Source organism: Capricornis sumatraensis, chromosome 20 (genome assembly GCF_032405125.1).
Source record: "Capricornis sumatraensis isolate serow.1 chromosome 20, serow.2, whole genome shotgun sequence".
Lineage (NCBI taxonomy): Eukaryota > Metazoa > Chordata > Mammalia > Artiodactyla > Bovidae > Capricornis > Capricornis sumatraensis.
In genome coordinates this window covers 51277667-51295928 of record NC_091088.1, presented here as the reverse complement: position 1 = coordinate 51295928, position 18262 = coordinate 51277667, and the positions used below count along the sequence as shown (strand labels likewise).

Below are 18262 nucleotides of genomic sequence, written 5' to 3'. Positions count from 1 at the left end.
CGAAAACGGATGCCCCGGGCGCATGCGCACGTCTGGGCGGGGCCGGAGCGCGCACGCGGGGCGGGGCGGGGCGGAGCTAGCGTGGGGCACGTACTCCGGGCGGTGGAGAGTCGGCCGAGCCGGTCCTTTCCTCCTGGCTTCGGACACGGGTCCCGTGAGAGAAGTGGATGTGCGGCCTTTTGCAGACACCCACAGCAGCTGTCTGGGCTCCCCACCTCGCGCGGCAAAACAAATGCTTTCCTCCAGACTCAAGACTTGTGATCAGAAGTTTTATTAGTTTTACGAGATAATAATTCCTCCAATTAAAAAAAAAAAGTACAAAAACTACATACAAAATGTTGAGATCAGACGACTAAACTTTCCCGACTCAGGGCCAAGTTCTGCAAGGGAGAAAGAAAGATGGATATGAGCCAGGGAGGACTGGAGAAGAGGGTCCAGGAAGGCTTTCAGGGCCTTATCACTCACCTTCTTAAGCCTCCGCTCCCGGGAAGTCTGAGAGTCAGTCTCAGAGTAAGGGGGAGGTGCTGGAGGGTAGTAGGCCTCTTCTTCTTCCTCCCTGTAAGGCCTCCTCTCCGCTGGCCCCTTTTTCCTCAAGGCCTCTTCTAGTAGCCGCCCGTCATAGGGGGGGTCCCTGGATCTGGAGCCATCATCCCGAGGGTCCCGGGAGCGCTGGTAGCGGGCCCGAGGGTCAACATGAGGTTGGTCCCTAGGCCTGAAGTCATCGTAGTGGGGATCCCGGGAGTGTGGAAAGTGCCTGGAGTCGTCTTGGTCTTGGTCGTAGAGATCATCGCGGCTGCGACTTCGTGGAGGTGCATAACCCCGGCCTCTCCTCCCACTGCTTGGGGGAGATCTCCTCCCTGATTCAGCAGAACCCGGCCGTGTAAAGTCATCTAGAGCATCCACAGAGCGGGCTCGGGGCCGCCCCGCACCCCGGCTGTTCCCTGGCCGCTCCAGGGGGCCCTCTTGCTCCCACTGCCTGGAACTCCGGGGGGAGTGGTGACCCCATTCCTCATCCCTGATAGGGGTGAGGGCAGGGCCCCGTGAAGCCCGGGATCTCCAGTCGTCCTCGTGGAGAGAGGTGACTTCACTCATGGCTGTAGGGAAGGAAGATGTCTGTTACTGGTGGGAGGCGGTCAGGACCTAATGTCAGGAGCTCGGGGGCCCAGCAGTGTCACTCATTTGGCTCATACATTCTCAAGGGAGCCCCAGGCTTCTCACCTATTTAGTGATGATCTGCAGGGTTCTGTACCCTTCACTGTGGCCATGGTAGGGAACAAGGGATTGTGTTCAGGATGTGGAGCAAGCGTCCCTGGGCAGTTATCAGGGAGACCTGCTTCCCCCGGCCCCCTCAAGAATCCCTCAGATCCTAAGGCTTACCTCGTTCTACACGGCCATTGGGGGGCCCGGGCCGAGAAGGGTCGAAGTTGGCCAGCTCCTTCTCCATATAGTATAGGACCCGCATGGAGTCGTCCTGCTGGTTGGCCTGAATCCTGTAGCCACTGCGGATCTCTAGGGACAGGAGTTGGAGGTGATCAGTTCCAGAGGTTGGATGCTGACCACCACCCGCCCCATAGGCATGTCCAAGTTCATAAGGATTGGTTCTCACCAGAGGTCACGCTGCTGTCTGTGTCACGAAGCAGGGGTACCTGGGAGCTGTGGCCACCAACTGGGGGAAATTGGCTGTCAGGAGCAAAACCCTGCATTCCCAGCCCCTGCCCCCAATTCCCTCTTCCAACTCCAGACCCCTTAATGGCCAAAGGCCCAGCCTCCCTGCACCCCTCCACCTCCCACCAGCTACTTCTGGCTGTCCCCAGGGCCTCACCTGAGCTATTCCTGTCGAAGTCTCCAGAATACCCGTTGTAGAGAGGGCCCATGGGGATCATGGCTGGCGGGGGCGGGGTCTTGGCAGGGGAGAGGTGGGCGTAGGTGCTGGGGGCGTAAATGCTTGGGACGCCCGAAGTGGCAGCTTTGCCAGCAGCGTATACTGGGGAGAACACACACAGCATGAGAAGGGCCCCAGGGGCCACATGCCTTCTCCCCAGTCCCCTGTTGAGGAGCTTTCCTGGGTGCCTGGTTGTTGCTATAGAGTCCCTGAGGTCAGAAGACATGAGCCGCGTTGAGTCCACACCTCCTGTGCCATTCCTCACAGTTTTAGGATGGGAGGGTGTCCGCCAGCGGCCCCAGTCAAGAATGCCAGTTTGTTTAACAGTACAATGGTTTCCCAGCATCTGACAAGGTTTTACGTCAAATTCTGCTGCCAACTTATCATAGGACACGGCCACCCTGGACCTGCATTCTTACAGAGCAGCAGGGACAGAGGTGTCTTATAGATAAACACCCATGTGTTGGACCCACAAGCCAGAAACAAGTGTTCCCTTTGACATCCGAGCCCTTGCACTAGAAAAATGGATCATCTGGGGGCGGGGATCCCATGCCTGCTCCCCCTTCATGCCTGCTGGGTCCTCCCTGCAGGGTCTTCCAGACCCCAAGGTGATGGGAAGCCGTCTTGGGAGCCTCGGCATTTACTTCCTCAGCCAACCAGCAAAGCATCTCCTCCAGTGTTTCCACCTTGGGGGCCGCACCCATCCTGCCCCTGCCCGGTTCTAGGCTTGACAGCTCAAGGGCACATCCTCCCCAGCACCCTCCTCCCTGGGCAAGAGGCTGGGGTCTGGTGGCTGCTCTGAGGCAGAGTCACAGGCTTAGGGAAGTCGCTTCCGTCCCAGAGCTCCGAAGATGATGGAACGCTCTGTGTAGGCCAAGCCCCACTGGGAAGGTGGAGTAGGGCGTCAGGCTCGGAAAGCTCCCTTCACCCCAATTCAGCTGGGCAGCAAGGCTCAGTGCTTACCCCCCCACCCCACACCAAAGCAGCCCCTCAGCAGTTGTCAGATGTGCTGGTTTATAATTAGCTCTGGGAATTGCTGCTCTAGGACGGCTCAGGAGGGCTGTGGCTGTGGCAGAAATAACAGGGCCTCTGGCAGGGAGTTAATGGGATCTCAGTTTCGGGGAGCAGGGTCTCAGGATGGAGGAAATGGGGCCCTGGGACTGGCATTCACAGTCCTGGTCCCTGCCTTAATTAGCGAGGTTAACTGCAAACTTGTTTGCAGCCCTGGGGGGAATCCCACCCCACCTGTGAAATGGACTAACACCCACAACTAAAAATGTTGACAGGGAGGAGATGGCCAGCGCAGGCCTCCAGAGAGCAGTGGATTTGATTTCTTCAGGCAGAGGTGAAACAGGTTGCCTACTGCTGAGTTCAGTCAGTGACCAGAAAATTAGCCAGCATGGTCTGAGCCATGGCCCCGTGCTGGGCCCTGACACACAGCATTTCCCTTAATGCTCATGACACCCCGTGATGGCAGGACCCTGCAGAGAAGGAAACCAGCTGCTCACCTGAGGTCACATGGTGTGAGTGGTGGGGGCTCTAATTTGCATCGTGGCCCTCGGTCATTACCGATGCTGACAGCAGCGATGTGTGGCAGCTAGTGGGCGTGGAACGCTCTGTGTAGGCCAAGCCCCACTCTAAATGCGGGACACACCAGTTCACCGGATCCTGACTCATGCTGTACAGCGGGCTCTGCCGTGGCCCCATTTTACAGAGGAGGAAACTGAGGTTGAGAGGGGAAGTCCTTCAGTGGACTTCCCAACAGGTAAAGGGGTCCAGCCAGGCCTCAAACCTCCACCTGCCCAAGCTTGTGATGACTGCCTATGATTTTAACCTGGACTGTGTTACACTGGAGTCACGTCACGTGGAAACCTTAAATGTCAGGATGCTCACATACATCCATCTGAGCCAGCTGGGTAATTCTTTCTACCACATGTTCACTCTTGGCCTAGAAATGAGCAGGTGCCATGAGAGGGGGCAGGTCTGTCCCTCTTCTGGTCTCTCCTAGTCTAGGTGCTCCTAACACGGAAAGTTACTTCTTTCTAGCCACCAGGGTCATCTGTCTGTCAACCAAAGATATGGTGAACCTGACAATGACGAAGGAAGAGGTGAGGCACCCTCACTGAGAACTAGCAGAGAAGTATGTTTTCACGGCCTACTTTCAGTACAAGGAACAAGAGAGCAGGTACGTCTGGGTCTAGAACTTCCATGTCGGAGTTGATGGAAATTTCCCCATAACTGAGTACAGAGGTGCTCTCAGGAAGGTAACCAGGGAACTGGCAGCACTGACGTCCACGAGCGGGGAAATGGGGCAGCAGGAGGGAGGTGGCTCTCTCTTCCTTTCCCGCCTCTCCTATTTGCTTCTTCCCCCTCCACCTCGGGTCCCATGTCTAATCCCAGACCCTCTCTGATGTGCTCAGTTCAATTCAGTTCAGTTGCTGAGTCGTGTCCGACACTTTGCGACCCCATGAACCGCGGCACGCCAGGCCTCCCTGTCCATCACCAACTCCTGGAGTTCACCCAAACCCACGTCCGTCGAGTCAGCGATGCCATCCAGCCATCGCATCCTCTGTTGTCCCCTTCTCCTCCTGCCCGCAACCTGATGCGCTGGATGGTCTCCTTAAACGGCATCCGTGAAAAAATCCAGCATCCTTTTGTGGATGTGGGTTGTTAAAGGGCTTAAATTTGGTGGGGCTGTAGACCTCGCTTGGTTTCTGACCTTTTTCAGTTCAGATTTTGTTTTTAAAAGGACTTTTACTTGCCGGTGAACAATGTTTTGTACTATTTGAATTTTTTTTTTTTTTACCTTGTGCATAAATTATACCTTCCAAAGGAAAGACTTGAAATAAATGACAACTAAAATAAGTGACGAGTTGAAGTATGTAAATGATCATGTAAAGTAGCAGGTCCTCCTTGGCCCACTTTTCCCCAAACTACTCCCCTCATGACCTCCAGAGTGACACTGTCCCAGGAGGCAGGCAGATGGGCGCCTCCTCCCCTTGGACCCAGGACAGATGCCGAGTGGGAGTGGACGCGCAGCAGGTGAGGGGTACTCACGGGCCTCGGGGCAGCAGCACTTTTCCGGGCAGCAGGGGCACCTGACGTAGCAGCAGCAGGTATGGGGGCAGCACTGACACCAGCAGATGCCCAACAGGAGGACGACGAGGAAGGCCGCCAAGCAGACGACGACCACGAACAGCCAGTCTGCGGGGACACGAGAGCTGGCCCTGAGCCAGGAGGCCTGGGAGGGAATAGGGATGTGGGCACTGGGGGCAGGGGGAGGGGAGGGCGGCGCCTGTCTGCAAAGCCCATCGGGGAAGCTGCAGCCCCAGCCCTTGTTGGAGTCTCCACGCCAGGGGCTGGGGTGCAGCCCCAGAGGGATGCCCGCTCCACTACAACCCAGGTCAGCCCCAAGGTTAGGGAACCCACCCTGGGCTCATCTGGACAAGGCAGTAAACGAGAGCAGACCTAGCCAGAAGAAGATGGGCTGTAGCCTTGGGAGGGGACAGAGCCAGCTGCCCAGACCCCGAGCGCTAGAAGAGCACCACAGGCACCAGTCACGGGAGCCTTCTGTCTACACCCTAGGCCCCTCGCCAGCCAGCCCAGCCCACAGCCCAGAGCCAGGCCGCTAGATGCCCGGAATCGGCGGGGTTATTAGTGGGATCCGAGCAAACTGTGTTTAGAAAAGGGGGAGGATACTTAGAAGCGATAAGTGGTATGTGGGGGGACTCCACCCCCGTACCTTCCATGGGCCCCGCCTGAAAACCAGGTAAGAGCTCGGCCACCCCCGAGGTCCTGCCTGGAGGGACAAAAGAGAGACAGATTATGCTGGCCAGGGCCAGCCCAGGCCATCCCTGCCCTGAAGCCCAGCTCCAGGCTCATTAGGGTGGAGGCGTGCTCTGCAGAAGAGATGGGGTAGGTGCTAGGAGGGTCCTAGCATGCGGCTCCTGCCCTCCACAGCCCCGTCCCCTGTGGGTGCCGTCTTCCAGAAGGCTGTGTCACATGATTCACTCACTCACTGTCCCCACAGAGGATTCTGTTGCCCAGAAGGGTGCCAGGACACATCCCATGGGCTCAGGAGGTGGGATCTCAGTTTGGGATTCCATCTCTTCCACACACACACAGTCCTACCATCCCAGGTAAAGACAGTCCTAGCCCATGAGGCTCAGGAAGACAGTGCACTAGGGCCCAGGAAAATGTCTTAACTGTATTGTAAAATCTGAAGAAGAAAAGGTAACAATACTGAATACACAGTAATGAATGGTCTTCGTAACAATCTAACTGTAAAAGAATTTTTGTTTTTAATCTGGAGGAAGAGGCCCTTGAAAGCGACAGTGCCTACAGTCCAAGGGGCCTCCTTTGGTGGTCCAGTGGCTAAGACTCCATGCTTCTGCTCCCGGTGCAGGGGTCCTGGGCTCAGTCCCGGGTCAGGGAAGTAGATCCCACGTGCTACAACTAAGAGTTTGCAACTAAGAAAGACCCGTCACAACCAAATAAAAATAAATATTTTTAAAAGTGCCTTACAGCCCATAAAAGTCACAGTGTGGCCCAGGTTCACTGCCCACCAAGGTCCCCTGTGCAGGTTTCCTGGCCCAGCTGGGGCCTCCTTTAGGTGCCACCCACCACTCTGTGCCACACCGGTGCTGCATCCCCAGGGGTGTCCACACACCTGGCTGTACATCAGCACCCCATGCCGCCTGCCCCCAGGAGGAGGGGTCCAGCAGGTGAAACAGTGGTTCTCAAAGTGTGGCCCCATCCTGGAGGCCAAGCCATGTTCCGGATAACTAAGCCACTGCCCTTTCTACTCTCCTTCAGTAGAGATACAGCGGAGCTTTCCTGAGGCTCCGTCACACATGATGACGTCATTTGCTCTAATGGTAATGCTTGTGTGCCAGTTTCAAATATGTTAAGCAACTGTAAATGTAACCCACAAAAACTTAAACAAACCTTCTTTGAAATCCTCAGTAACCTGAGTGTAACTGGCTCCTGAGACTAAATTTTGCATTTTCTGGAAGAACACGCGCGAGTTCTGTGGGCTGTGGATGCATGCGTTCTGTCACCCAGACATGAACTCTTGTCACGTGATCTGAGCACCCTGGGGCATGGTCCCCCATCATGTGTGCTCATTCACACGTGTGTCACCTTGCATCATGCATGTGATGATGGCCATGTGTGGCCCAACAGCATGTCACATATAGCACGTGCCACATGGGACTATATGTGTCGACCGAGAACACAGCATCTGGCTAACAGCAGCATCCCTTCCACGCATGGCAGGGGGGCCTCACAGCGGGGCGGGGGCTGCTGGTGGGTATCCCACCCCACTCCTGGGCATGTCGGGGGAGGGCTTGCTTGAGGGGAGCACGAACTATGCAAGCCACACAGCACCATCCCAGCAGGGCAGAGGGACTGTGGGGTGAGATGTGGCCTTAGGTGGGGGGCGCGGGGTGGGAGTTGGCGGGGGGTGAAGCGGCCTCTCGATTACACACACCATCACCCCTCCTGGCTCAATGCCCATCCACTCTGACCATTTCTGTGCTTTTAAACACTGAGGCCAGGAAGGGGTAGAGGCCCCATTCCTTTCCACTCCTGGTTTGGCTCTGGCTTATTTGAAATGTTGTGGGGCGGGGGAGGGGGTCCCTGTCTGGGGTGCAGGGTACAGATAAGCCCAAGTGACTGGTGGTGCTGTGAGGGGAGAGCGGAGGAGGCGACAGAGCCCAGAGAGAGAGCAGGAGGGCAGAGGGCGGACACAGGAGAGCAGGAGAGGCCCATCCCCAACCCTGTCCCTCGGGGCCCAGACGCACCTAGGACGATGAGCTCTGCGTAGGCCTCGTTGTTCCCCTGGAGGTCCTGGGCTGAGACCACGGAGCAGTAGTACACACCACTGTCCCCCCAAGCTGTCTGGTCGAAGGTCAGGTCAGCATCTGTGGCAGTGGGCAGTGGGTAGACGAGTGAGGGCCATGCAGGGGAGGGGCGCCTGGGGGGAAGGGGGTGGGGGCGGGGGGATTCAATCCCTCATCCTGAGGCCTTGACACCTCTCAGGCTCTGTTCTAAACCTTTCACATGGGGAACTTCAAGCAGGTTATGAGGTGGGACTGTTATCTTTCCTGTCTCGGAGAAAAGAGCAGTCTGCTGAAATTACTGATGAGTTGTATAGCTGTGGCGAAAACGGGGGTGGTGGGCCGGGATGGTCTGACCCTAGTCAGCTTACAGCCTCCACACCCCCCCATCCAGCCCCCTCCCCCCCCCCCCGCCCCCCGCTGCTCCCCTCCCCATCCCACCTCTCAGAACAAAAGTCAACCCCCTGACACGACCTGCCGTGGAGCCTAGGGCAGACCCAGGGCCTGGGGCCTGGGTAAGGAGGCAAAGATAAACAGGCCAGATTCCAGGAAGCAGGAGACTCCCGCACCCAGCAGAAGGCGGGGGTGTGAGGGAGAGACTTAGACCAGTTCCCTCCTCCGTCCAGCTATCAGTCCCCACATTCCAGGTCAAGGCCCAGGGCTGGGGACGCTCCCCATGACACAGCCCCAGGCAAAGGGCCTGTTAATTACAGCGATAATGAAAGTCTTTCCGAACATCCGGTTTCCTCTCTACTCCTCAGGCCCTAATTAGTTAAATCCCTCAGCCATTCTGCAGGGTGGGGCCCGCTGGGCAACTCCACCTTGGGCCTGTGGTGCACAGGACGTAGGAACCTTATGAACCGGCCAGAGACATCCTCACAGGGCATCCTCACACCCTTTCTCCCCAGCTGCTCTGGCTCCCGGGGACCTACCCACCACCCGCCCCACGGACCTCCAGCCCTTCCCCAGGATGGCTCAGAGGGCAGCCACTGTGTGTGCCTCATTCTGTAGTACCCGGGCATCAGTCAGTTGCCAAAGGAATGAGAGAACCAGAGCCTTCTTCCTTCTTTGGAAAGAAGACCTCACATCCATAGTAAGACCTCCTTTCAGTGCCTATCTACACCATCCCAAGGGCTTCCCAGGTGGCTGAGCAATCAAGAATCCGCCTGCCAGTGCAGGAGATGTAGGTTCGATCCCTGCGTCAGGTAGATCCCCTGGTGAAGGAAATGGCAACCCACTCCAGATTTCTTGCCTGGGACATCCCATGGACAGAGGAGCCTGGTGGGTTACAGTCCATGGGGTGGCAAAAGGGTTGGGCAGAACTTAGCGACTGAACAATGACAGCACGCCATTCCCACGCCTTACCCTGGCCCACGAGGCCTTTGGAGCCATCTGACCCCTGGTTACCACACCAGCCTCATCCATACCGCTCTCCTCTACTCGCCAGACCCCATACACGCTGGCCTGCTCATTGTCTCCCACCATGTGCTGGGCTCACCCTGCTTTGGTGTGCACTCTGGCTGTTCCTCTGGCCTGGCTCTGTGTCCTCAGACCTTCACAGGGCTGGTTCCACCCCCCTGACACAGCTCCCCTGCCCTACTGCCAAATTCTATTAGCCTGCTTAGGGGCTGATTGGCTGTGAGCCCATCCCCAGGGGAAGGTGGGCCCCAGGCGAGCAGAACCTGGAGTCCCCAGGCCCTGGTCAGTATCGGGAAACGAACCCCTTTCCTCCTCACACTGACTTTCCTCAGTGTTCTAGACACGTGGCTGTCCTCAACTAGGCGCATGATACAGTCATTCAGTATTTGCGGCATTGCACGCACCTGATGTTTCAGGCAGTATCTGAGGTACTGCCATACTAGAGAGCAACAGTTCTCAAAAGTGTGCTCCGTGGAGCCTGGGGCTCCCCAAGACGTTTTCACAGGGGGTCCCTGAGGTCAAAGTTATTTTCGCCATAATAGTAAGATATTTGCCTTTTTCACGTAATCTCATGAGTGTAGTGTGGAGTTTTCCACAGGTTACTGGCTTGTGTTATCATAATATTCTGAATGCAGAAGCTGCTTTGAGAATCCAGCTTCTATGCAGCCAGACTGTAAGGAGATGTGCAAAAATATAAAAGCAACACCATACATTTTCATTAAAGGTTTTTTTGTTTGGGGAAATATGGTTATTTTTTCATAAAAGTATGTTATTTAGACTAATCTATAGTTTATTAGGGCTTCCCAGGTGGCGTGAGTGGTAAAGAACCCACCTGCCAATGCAGGAGACAGATGAGACATGGCTTCCATCTCTGAGTAAGGAAGATTCCCTGCAGGAGGGCATGGCAACCCATTCCAGGATTGCCCGGAGAATCCCATAGACAGAGGAGCCCGGAGGGCTACAGTCCATAGGGTTGCAAAGAGTCGGACACTTAGCATAGCATGTGAAGCGGCTTAGCACAGCACGCATACTTTATTATCATCATTAAAGAAATTTTTTTCAACTTCTCAGTTTTCTAGCTGTAAAAACAAAGTTCTTTGTGGACCTCAGTAAGTGTGTAAAGTGACCCTAAGACCCACATGTTTGAGAACCACTGCTCTAGAGGACAGCTAGGAATCCCCACCCAGACAGGGCTCAAGCTCCTAAATGGAAAGAGAGACAAATAAAAAATTTAAACATTGTGCTTCAGATGGTGATAAGCAGCACAGAACTCAGATAGGAAGTGCCTCTGTCGTGGAGGTGGTGACTGAGTTTAAAGTGACAAGAAGGTAGGGTGACCTTGGGCACTGACACTCTCCTTTATGGTCAAGCATCCAGCCCCCAGTTATTGATTTTTTACTGTGTGAGGTACCTTTGTCGGAGAAGGCAATGGCACCCCACTCCAGTACTCTTGCGTGGAAAATCCCATGGAGAGAAGAGCCTGATAGGCTGTAGTCCATGGGGTCACTAAGAGTCGGACACGACTGAGCGACTTCACTTTCACTTTTCACTTTCATGCATTGGAGAAAGAAATGGCAACCCACTCCAGTGTTCTTGCCTGGAAAATCCCAGGGACGGGGGAGCCTGGTGGGCTGCTATCTATGGGACTGCACAGAGTCAGACACGACTGAAGTGACTTAGCAGCAGGTACCTTTGTATATATTCTTTTATGGAATCATCCTAAAACTCTAACCTACATTCTCCCAAATCCTCTGAATTCTCTATAACACCCTCTTGGCCTATCGTTTTTTCCACTTATATCTTTGAATCAGACTCTGAACGCACCTCTCTAAAACCAGAACCCTAGACTGGGGTCCTGCCCAAAGCTGGAGTGGGGATTGAAGGCAGCCTCTGCCCCCTCCAAGAGCTCCTAGGCTGGGAGCTGAAATCTGGTCCTATGGGCCGGATCTGGGCCTCAATGCGTTTTGTTTGGCCTATATGATGTTTTCAAAACTCACGAAAAACATGGTTTTCCGGCTTCTTTTGATTCGTTCTAAGGCCTGAGTTCACCTCCTTCCTCCCGGCCGCACCCTGTTCCCAGTCTGGGTCTGGTCCTGACATCACCTGGGCTGGGCATTGCTCTAATTGTTTTAGATATAGGGAGAAAATGCCAGGTCTCCAGCTGGGCACAGGAGCTGGGCTTCCCTCCACCTCCCTGGGCCTCTGGCTCATTCGCACACAGCAGAGGCGGCCCTCATGATCTCAGAGGTCCCACAAGCTCCCAGGTCCAGAGCTACCAAGTGGGGGTGCACGTGGTTCCCAAGCAGCCTGAAGAGGTAGAAACAGCCCCGATCCAGGCACCCTATCACCCAAAGCGGGGAAGAACGGAAGTGGAAGCGGAACCACCCAAGCTGAGGCACACCACTCTGGCTTGCCCAGGACGACTTTCACTTTTAAAACCTGGGTGGCTGGTGACCCTAGAAACAGCGAAGGCAACTCTGCTTTTCTCTATCCTCAAAGCTGAAATGGAGGAAGCTCCTGTGGCTACTGGGCTTCCTGAAGGGACATACACACAATGGATGTTTATAAATCACGGCCTGTATCAAACCCGGGCCCAGGGTTGAAAACCCAGGGCCTGTGGGCCTCTGGAGCAGGAAGAATCTGCCCCAGATGGAGCCCGAAGGTCACTCCAATGACAGACTCAGCAAAGGGGACACGATTCCAGGCAGCCTTCAAGGGCACTCTCAGTACGGGAGTTGTCCTGACAGTGCTGGCCGGTCATACCTGATCCAGGCTGGAGAAGCCCCTGGATTATGGGGTAGGGGCCTATAGAGGCTGAACCACCACCACCACCCTCCCCCGCCCCGAAAGTCTTTTGTCCACGGGAACAGCTGCCCAAGGAAATTCAGGGCCAGCAGAGCTAGTCGCTCCCCGAAACAAGACTGAGAGGCTGGGTCCCTGCCCACGGTCCAGACAGAGAGGGAGGGGATGTGCTCTGAGGCCTGGTCTCCTGGGGTCTGCAAAGGGATGCCCCCTTCCCTCCTCTGCCCCCATGCCCATGATTAAAACACTCCCCCTTTATCCCTTGCCCACTGTTGCCCATCACCCTCCTCTCTGCCCACTGGATTCTTTAGGGCCCAGTCCCAGTTCCTCTTCAAATTATATTCACAGCAGCCTTGAATCATGATCACCTATCACCCAGGTGGGGTTTCTCTGTAGCACTCGGCGGCACCCTCTGAAATCCTCTTACTCTTTTGCTACTTGTTGCCTATTTCATCCCACGAAAGTATCACCTCCTTGAGTGCAGGGATCATCTGTCCTGATCACCTCTCTAGCCCCAGCAACTACCATAGCTTCTGGCGCTGAGATGATGCCCAATAAATGCCAAGTGAATGGATCAATGAATGAATGAGTTCCCCACCCCTAACCTGGTCCCAAGAGGCACCTCCTATGAGCAGGCAGCATGACAGTGAAGGACAAGGGCTAGGTTCAAATCTCAGCGCCAGACCTTTACTAGGTGTGCACCAAGATGAACTATTTGATCTCTCTGTGACTCAGTTGTCATGAGTGTAAAATGGGCATAAAGCACCTGGCAAGATATAGGCTTTCTCCAGTAATATCCCTCACTCCTTCGGTTCACTCCTGTTACCTCCTCCAGGTGGGTTCTTTGCTGACCTTCCTGGGTAAGTAACCTGAGGGGTTACTGCCCCAAAGGGCTGACTTATAATCCCACTAGCTGTGTGACCCTGTGCAAGTCACTTTAACTCTCTGGGTCTTTGTAAAGTGAGTGTAACAGAAGCTACTTACTCCATTATTATCATCTAAATGAGCTAATTCACATCAACCTGGATTAGAGCCTGGCACACAGGAGGCCTTTTATAGGTTATTAGTTATACGCGTGCATGTGTGCTAAGTCGCGTCCTGCTCTTTGTGACCTATGGACTGTAGCCCACCAGGCTACCCTGTCCATGGGATTCTCCAGGCAATACTGGAATGCATTGCCATGCCCTCCTCCAGGGGATCTTCCCGAGCCAGGGATCGAACCTATGTCTGCTGTAGCTCCTGCATTGCAGGTGGATTCTTTACCACTGAGCCACCAGGCAAGCCCCTGTTACTTATATAAATTTTACTTATTGTTGATGATATTACAAGTATTATTACAGAACCCCTGCCTCTCTCTCCATTACCCACTTTTCTTTACCTTTAAGCACTTGAAAGTATGTGTTTATTATTGTTGTTTAGTTGCTAAGTCGTGTCTGACTCTTTTGTGACACCATGAACCATAGCCTGTCAGGCTTGTGTTTGCCTTATTTGTCTGTCTCACTGGAATTCAAGCTCCAAGAGGGAAGGCATTTGATAATTTTGTTTACTGCTGTATTTCCAGGGCCTCAAGTGGTGCCTGGTATACGTTAGGTGCTTGATAAATCTTTGCTGTTAAATAAAGGGATGGATGGATGGGTAGAAGGAAGGATCCATCCCTTGGCCAGTGCTTTCAGACATCTATGCTGATGAATTTCTAAGAGGGAGCCAACACCAAAACTCAAGCCCAACCCGTCCAATCCCCTGCCCACGTACTTCCTGTGATGGTGATCCTTCGGCCCTGATAGTAGTCTCCCAGGGTCACGGCATTGCCCTGCTTGGTGGCCACAACCCTGACGGTGCGTGCGCTGTCCTGGCACTCCACGTAGGGGTTGTAGCCTGGGTTACCAGCCGCCAGCTGGGCGTTGAGCTGGTTATCAACACTGGCAGGAGAGAAGGCATCAGCGATGCGGTCCCGGCAGAAAGACTTGTACTTCCAGATCACGATGGGTGCCGTGGGGGTCGTGGTCAACTGGTAGGTGCAGGGCAGGGTCACGGGTTGGAACAGGATCACCACGTGGTAGGGGTCTGACACGGTCACCTGGACGGCGCTGGTGGGGGCTGAGGACAAGAAGAGAGTCAGCAGAGGGACCGCTGTGAGCACAAGGAAGCACTTCAGCAGGAAGAAGCCACCCCACTTGTCACATACTGACATTTACAAGTGTGTGGTTTTAGAGAGCGCCTGGCACACACTGCCCCTTAATCCTCAAGGCAGCTCTGATAATCATGCCCATTAAGAGACCCAGGGGGCTGAAGGGCCACTGCAAGGTCACACAGCCAGATTCCTTGGAACATCCTGTCCATTCCTCTAACCAGAGCGCAGCCTCTGCAGAGCGCAGCTTTCAGTCCCCTCTTCCCTTGGCCACCCTCTCATGGAAAGCGTCTGCGGCCCGGACAGACAAGCCCAAATGGCGCCCCCCAAAGCCCACAGTGCTCGAGGCCCACTTTCAAAAACAACCAAGTGTTCCAAGTTACTCCCGGTTTTGTGAATTGGTGGTGGGGGGGGAGGAGTGGGGGGGGGGCCGGCGGGGTATTCTGGAGTTGTTTGGATTGCTTCCCATACAGTAGCTAAACCCCTAGTTATGTCACCACCAGCCTTTCACCCTGCCCTACCCAAAGCCATCTCAAATGAATATGCCAAAACTGCTTGCTGAAAGATAAAGTCCCCCTGAAACCCCCTGCCCAAACAAACATCAGATCCAGCAGAAGATGGTTTCCAAGTTAGTTCATAAGGCCGTTTCACCGGACTCTTACGCAGATATTCTTACGACATGACTGGGTTAGGGGGTGGGGAATTTTCAATACCGCACCCACTCGACGCCTGGGCGCTGCTTCTTGATCTCACCCCCTAGGAATCATCCGATCCAGCCCTCAGGTGCCTTCTCCCTGTTACCCCAAGACTCAGAAATCTCGACCTGCTACCGAATCCTCATCCCCGCCTTTCTCAGTGACCGGGTGGTCCTTCATCCCTACCCCACAAAGGGTCCCATTCTCCCTGCGGCTCCCGGGTTCGCAGTCCCGGGAGTTTCACTTCCTGTTATCTCTGAACAAGGGCGGAGGAGCGCTCTCAGGCACTAACAGAGAATTCTTCTCCCTCTGGCGCACAGGGATCTCCGGAGACCCTGGGGATCAGGTCTTAGTCTCTGCGCTCCCCCTCCCCCAGTTCCCCTGCCTCCCGGGCGCTGCGGAACTCCAGGCATCGCCCTTCTAAAGTGCCCTCCCGGCGTCCCGCAGCACCAGGGTCCCCGCGCTCCGTACCTGTGCACAGGGTGCTCAGAAAAAGCCACACGAAGACCACCGCGCCCCAGCTCAGGGTACCCGGGCAGGACTCCAGTCCCCCGGAGAACGGGCGGGCCAAAGGCGCCATCGCGGCCGTCTGGGCGCGTCGCGCCCGCGCGTCCCCTCCCAGGTACCGGGAGGGTAGGGGGCGCGGCCCCCACCAAGACTGGGAGGGGTGCCTGCTCCTCCCCTTCCCGCTTCCGCGCCTTGTCTCTATTCCAAGCCCACTCTACCCTATTCTAGGATTTTCAACTAGAGGGAACATCGTAGATGAAGAGCACGCGTCCAGCTTGCAGGGAGAAACTTGCTTGTCCCACTGGGGCTCTGCGAGCCACTCCACCCCCCCGTGGCTCCGGGGAATGGATCGGCCCAGGTACACAGGGTGAGAGCGGAGGGCAGGGATAGGGGGTGGGCGGCGGGGAGGGGCTCCTCCACCTCCCTCCCCGGAAGTGGGCTGACCCAGGTGCGCTCCGGCCCAGAGGGTTGGAACCAAGTGACCAGCCCGCCGGGAGGGCGGTTGAAGACCAGGGATCGCGGTCCGGCCCTCTCCTGCTTCGGTCACGCTGAGCAGAGTGTGAATCACGAGAACAGAGACTCAACTGCGTTGATTCACCTGTTGAGAGAGGCGGGACGCGCCGCGCACCTGTTCCCTCCCTTCCCACACCCCTCTCCTCGGCTGGCGATGGACCCGCCTAGGTACACACTGCGGGGCGGGGCGAGTCCGAGCGAGCTTTGGGCTGGAAGAGGCTTGTTAGTTGCCGCGCTTGACTTTGCCACTAGCCCTGGGGGTCCTCCCGTTCCGGGGAACGGAGGCGCCCGCAACCCTCTCGCGCCTTCCACTTAGATGATATGAACAACCGAGCCAAGTTCTCGGAAAGGAAGCTGCCGCCTTTAGGGGACGCCCGAGGGGAATCGAGCCCAGGAAAAGTTGGAATTCTACTTTGGAAGTTTTCTCCGCCTCTATACTCCCCCCCGCCCCATTCCTAACTCTTGGTTTGGCCTCCGGGCGTCCATCGCCCCGGGTCAGGCCTCCGGAAACTATGGCTCTTAAAGGGGCCGAGTGGAGGCTTGGGACTAGGGACGGGTTTCCGCCTAAAGATTCCTAGAGACTGGGCCACCTGCACCGAGGGCGGGGCGGCCGAGGCCAGGCTCCTGGAACGCGAGGCGCTCACGCGGCTCTGTTGCCCCCTGATGGCGGCTAGGGGAAATGCATCCTGGGGAACGAAGAGCTTCTGAAGAGATTCCCGGGAGGCAGGTTAGGTACCCAGGGATGCTTTGTTCGACGGATCTTGTTAAAACCCAAGTTGATCCCGACCCTCTCTGCTCAAAACTTTCCCAAGACTCCCTTTCCCAGCAGAAGTCAAGATACTTATAGTGTGGCCTGATCCCTCTCTGAACCTCTGCACTCACCCCGTGGCTTACTCAACTGGACACCTCAGCGTTCGGGAATGACTCTCACCCTCCCACTTCAGGCTCCTTGCCTTCACTATTTTGGGAACACCTTCCCCTCAGTTATCCACCTGATCCTCCACATCCTTTAGGGCTTTACTTAAAGGTCACTTTCGCGGTGACACCTTCCCTCACCACTTCTATAAAATTTCAACCGGCTCACATGCCTCTGTCCACCCACCTCTTTTCTGTTCTTTTATTGTTTTGCAAGGATACAATTCAGTGGCAGTAATTACATTCACATGGTTGTGTACTCATAACCACTGCGTGCATGTTAAGGTGCTTCGGTCCTGTCCGGCTCTTTGTGACCCTATGGACCGTAGCCCACCAGGTTCCTCTGTCCATGGGATTCTCCAGGCAAGCATACTGGAGTGGGTTGCCATGCCCTCCTCCAGGGGATCTTCCCAATCCGTCTCTTATGCCTTCTGCATTGGCAGGCAAGTTCTTTAGCACTAGCTCTGACTGGGAAGCCCACTCATAACCACTAGGGTATACCCTAATGTTTTCATCACCCCCAATATAAATTCTGTATCTGTTAAAGAATAACTCCCCATTCCCACCTGCCCCCAGACCCTGGTAACCTCTATCCTACTTTCTTTCTTTATCAAATTGCCTATTCTAGGCACCTTATTTAAGTGGAATCAAGGACATTTGACCCTTGTGTCTGGCTCATTTCACTACATATGTTTCAAGATTCATCTACACTGTAGCATATATAAAAATCAAGATTTCTCCCTTTTAAGTTACTGAAAATATGCAGTGTTAATATCAGCAAATGTTAGGTGAAGTAATTTAAATAGTTCAGTTATACAGCTTAAATTTGAGCTGTGGCTTATATTACACATGTTGTTTGTATACATTGTTTTTAATTATCCTACATGGTTTAAAAATCCTACCTCTAAAAGAAATTCAGAAAATTCGCCTGACGTAGGTGCTTTGACCCCCCCTCCCCCCCCAGAAATGTACACTTGTATCAGTATTGGATTTTGACCAGTGCTCCAATATAAGGAAGTTCTTGTTTAGTCAGTAAGTCCCATCTGACTTTTTTGTGAGTCCATGGACTGTTACCCTTCAGGTTCCTCTGTCCATGGAATTTCCCAGGCAGGTATACTGGAATGGGTTGGCATTTCCTTCTCCAGGGGATCTTCTCAACCCAGGGATTGAACTTGTGTCTCCTGCATTGGCAGGTGGATTCTTTACCACGGAGTCACCAGGGAAGCCCATAAGGAATTTACTACTTTCAAATAAAGCAAAGTGTTATTTTCAAAGAAAACAAAATATTTTTTCTTTTTATGGCTGGATAGTATTTCATTGCATACACACACACACGTCATTCTATGTTTCTACTTATCTGTTGCTAGATGCTTGGGTGGTTTCTACCTTTTGGTTATTGTTAACAATGCTGCTGTGAGCGTTGGTATACAGATAGTTTCTTTCAACCCTTTTGGATTTATACCTAGGAGTGGGATTACCAGTTCATAGAAAATTTCTATTTTTAAACATGAGGAACCTCCAAACTGTTTTCCATATCCATGCACCTTTTACATTCCCACCA

General features: G+C 54.5%; 1 protein-coding gene across 6 annotated transcripts; it reads right to left on the bottom strand.

Moving 5' to 3' along the window:
• Window positions 1–262: 262 nt before the first annotated feature.
• LSR (lipolysis stimulated lipoprotein receptor) lies at window positions 263–15500 on the bottom strand. 6 transcript variants are annotated; one of them, XM_068991983.1, is made up of 10 exons: window positions 15238–15500; window positions 13696–14040; window positions 7687–7806; window positions 5625–5681; window positions 4940–5086; window positions 1823–1984; window positions 1607–1666; window positions 1378–1509; window positions 466–1094; window positions 263–380 (listed from the first exon to the last, which is right to left on the bottom strand). In XM_068991983.1, the coding sequence occupies exons 1-10, from the start codon at window positions 15344–15346 to the stop codon at window positions 345–347; spliced, it is 1797 nt and encodes a 598-aa protein (XP_068848084.1). In that variant the 5' UTR covers window positions 15347–15500; the 3' UTR covers window positions 263–344. The 6 variants fall into 6 exon arrangements, with proteins under 6 accessions (XP_068848084.1, XP_068848085.1, XP_068848086.1 ...); XM_068991984.1 differs by lacking the exon at window positions 5625–5681; XM_068991980.1 differs by having other exon boundaries at window positions 300–1094.
• Between the last annotated feature and the right edge of the window lie 2762 nt (window positions 15501–18262).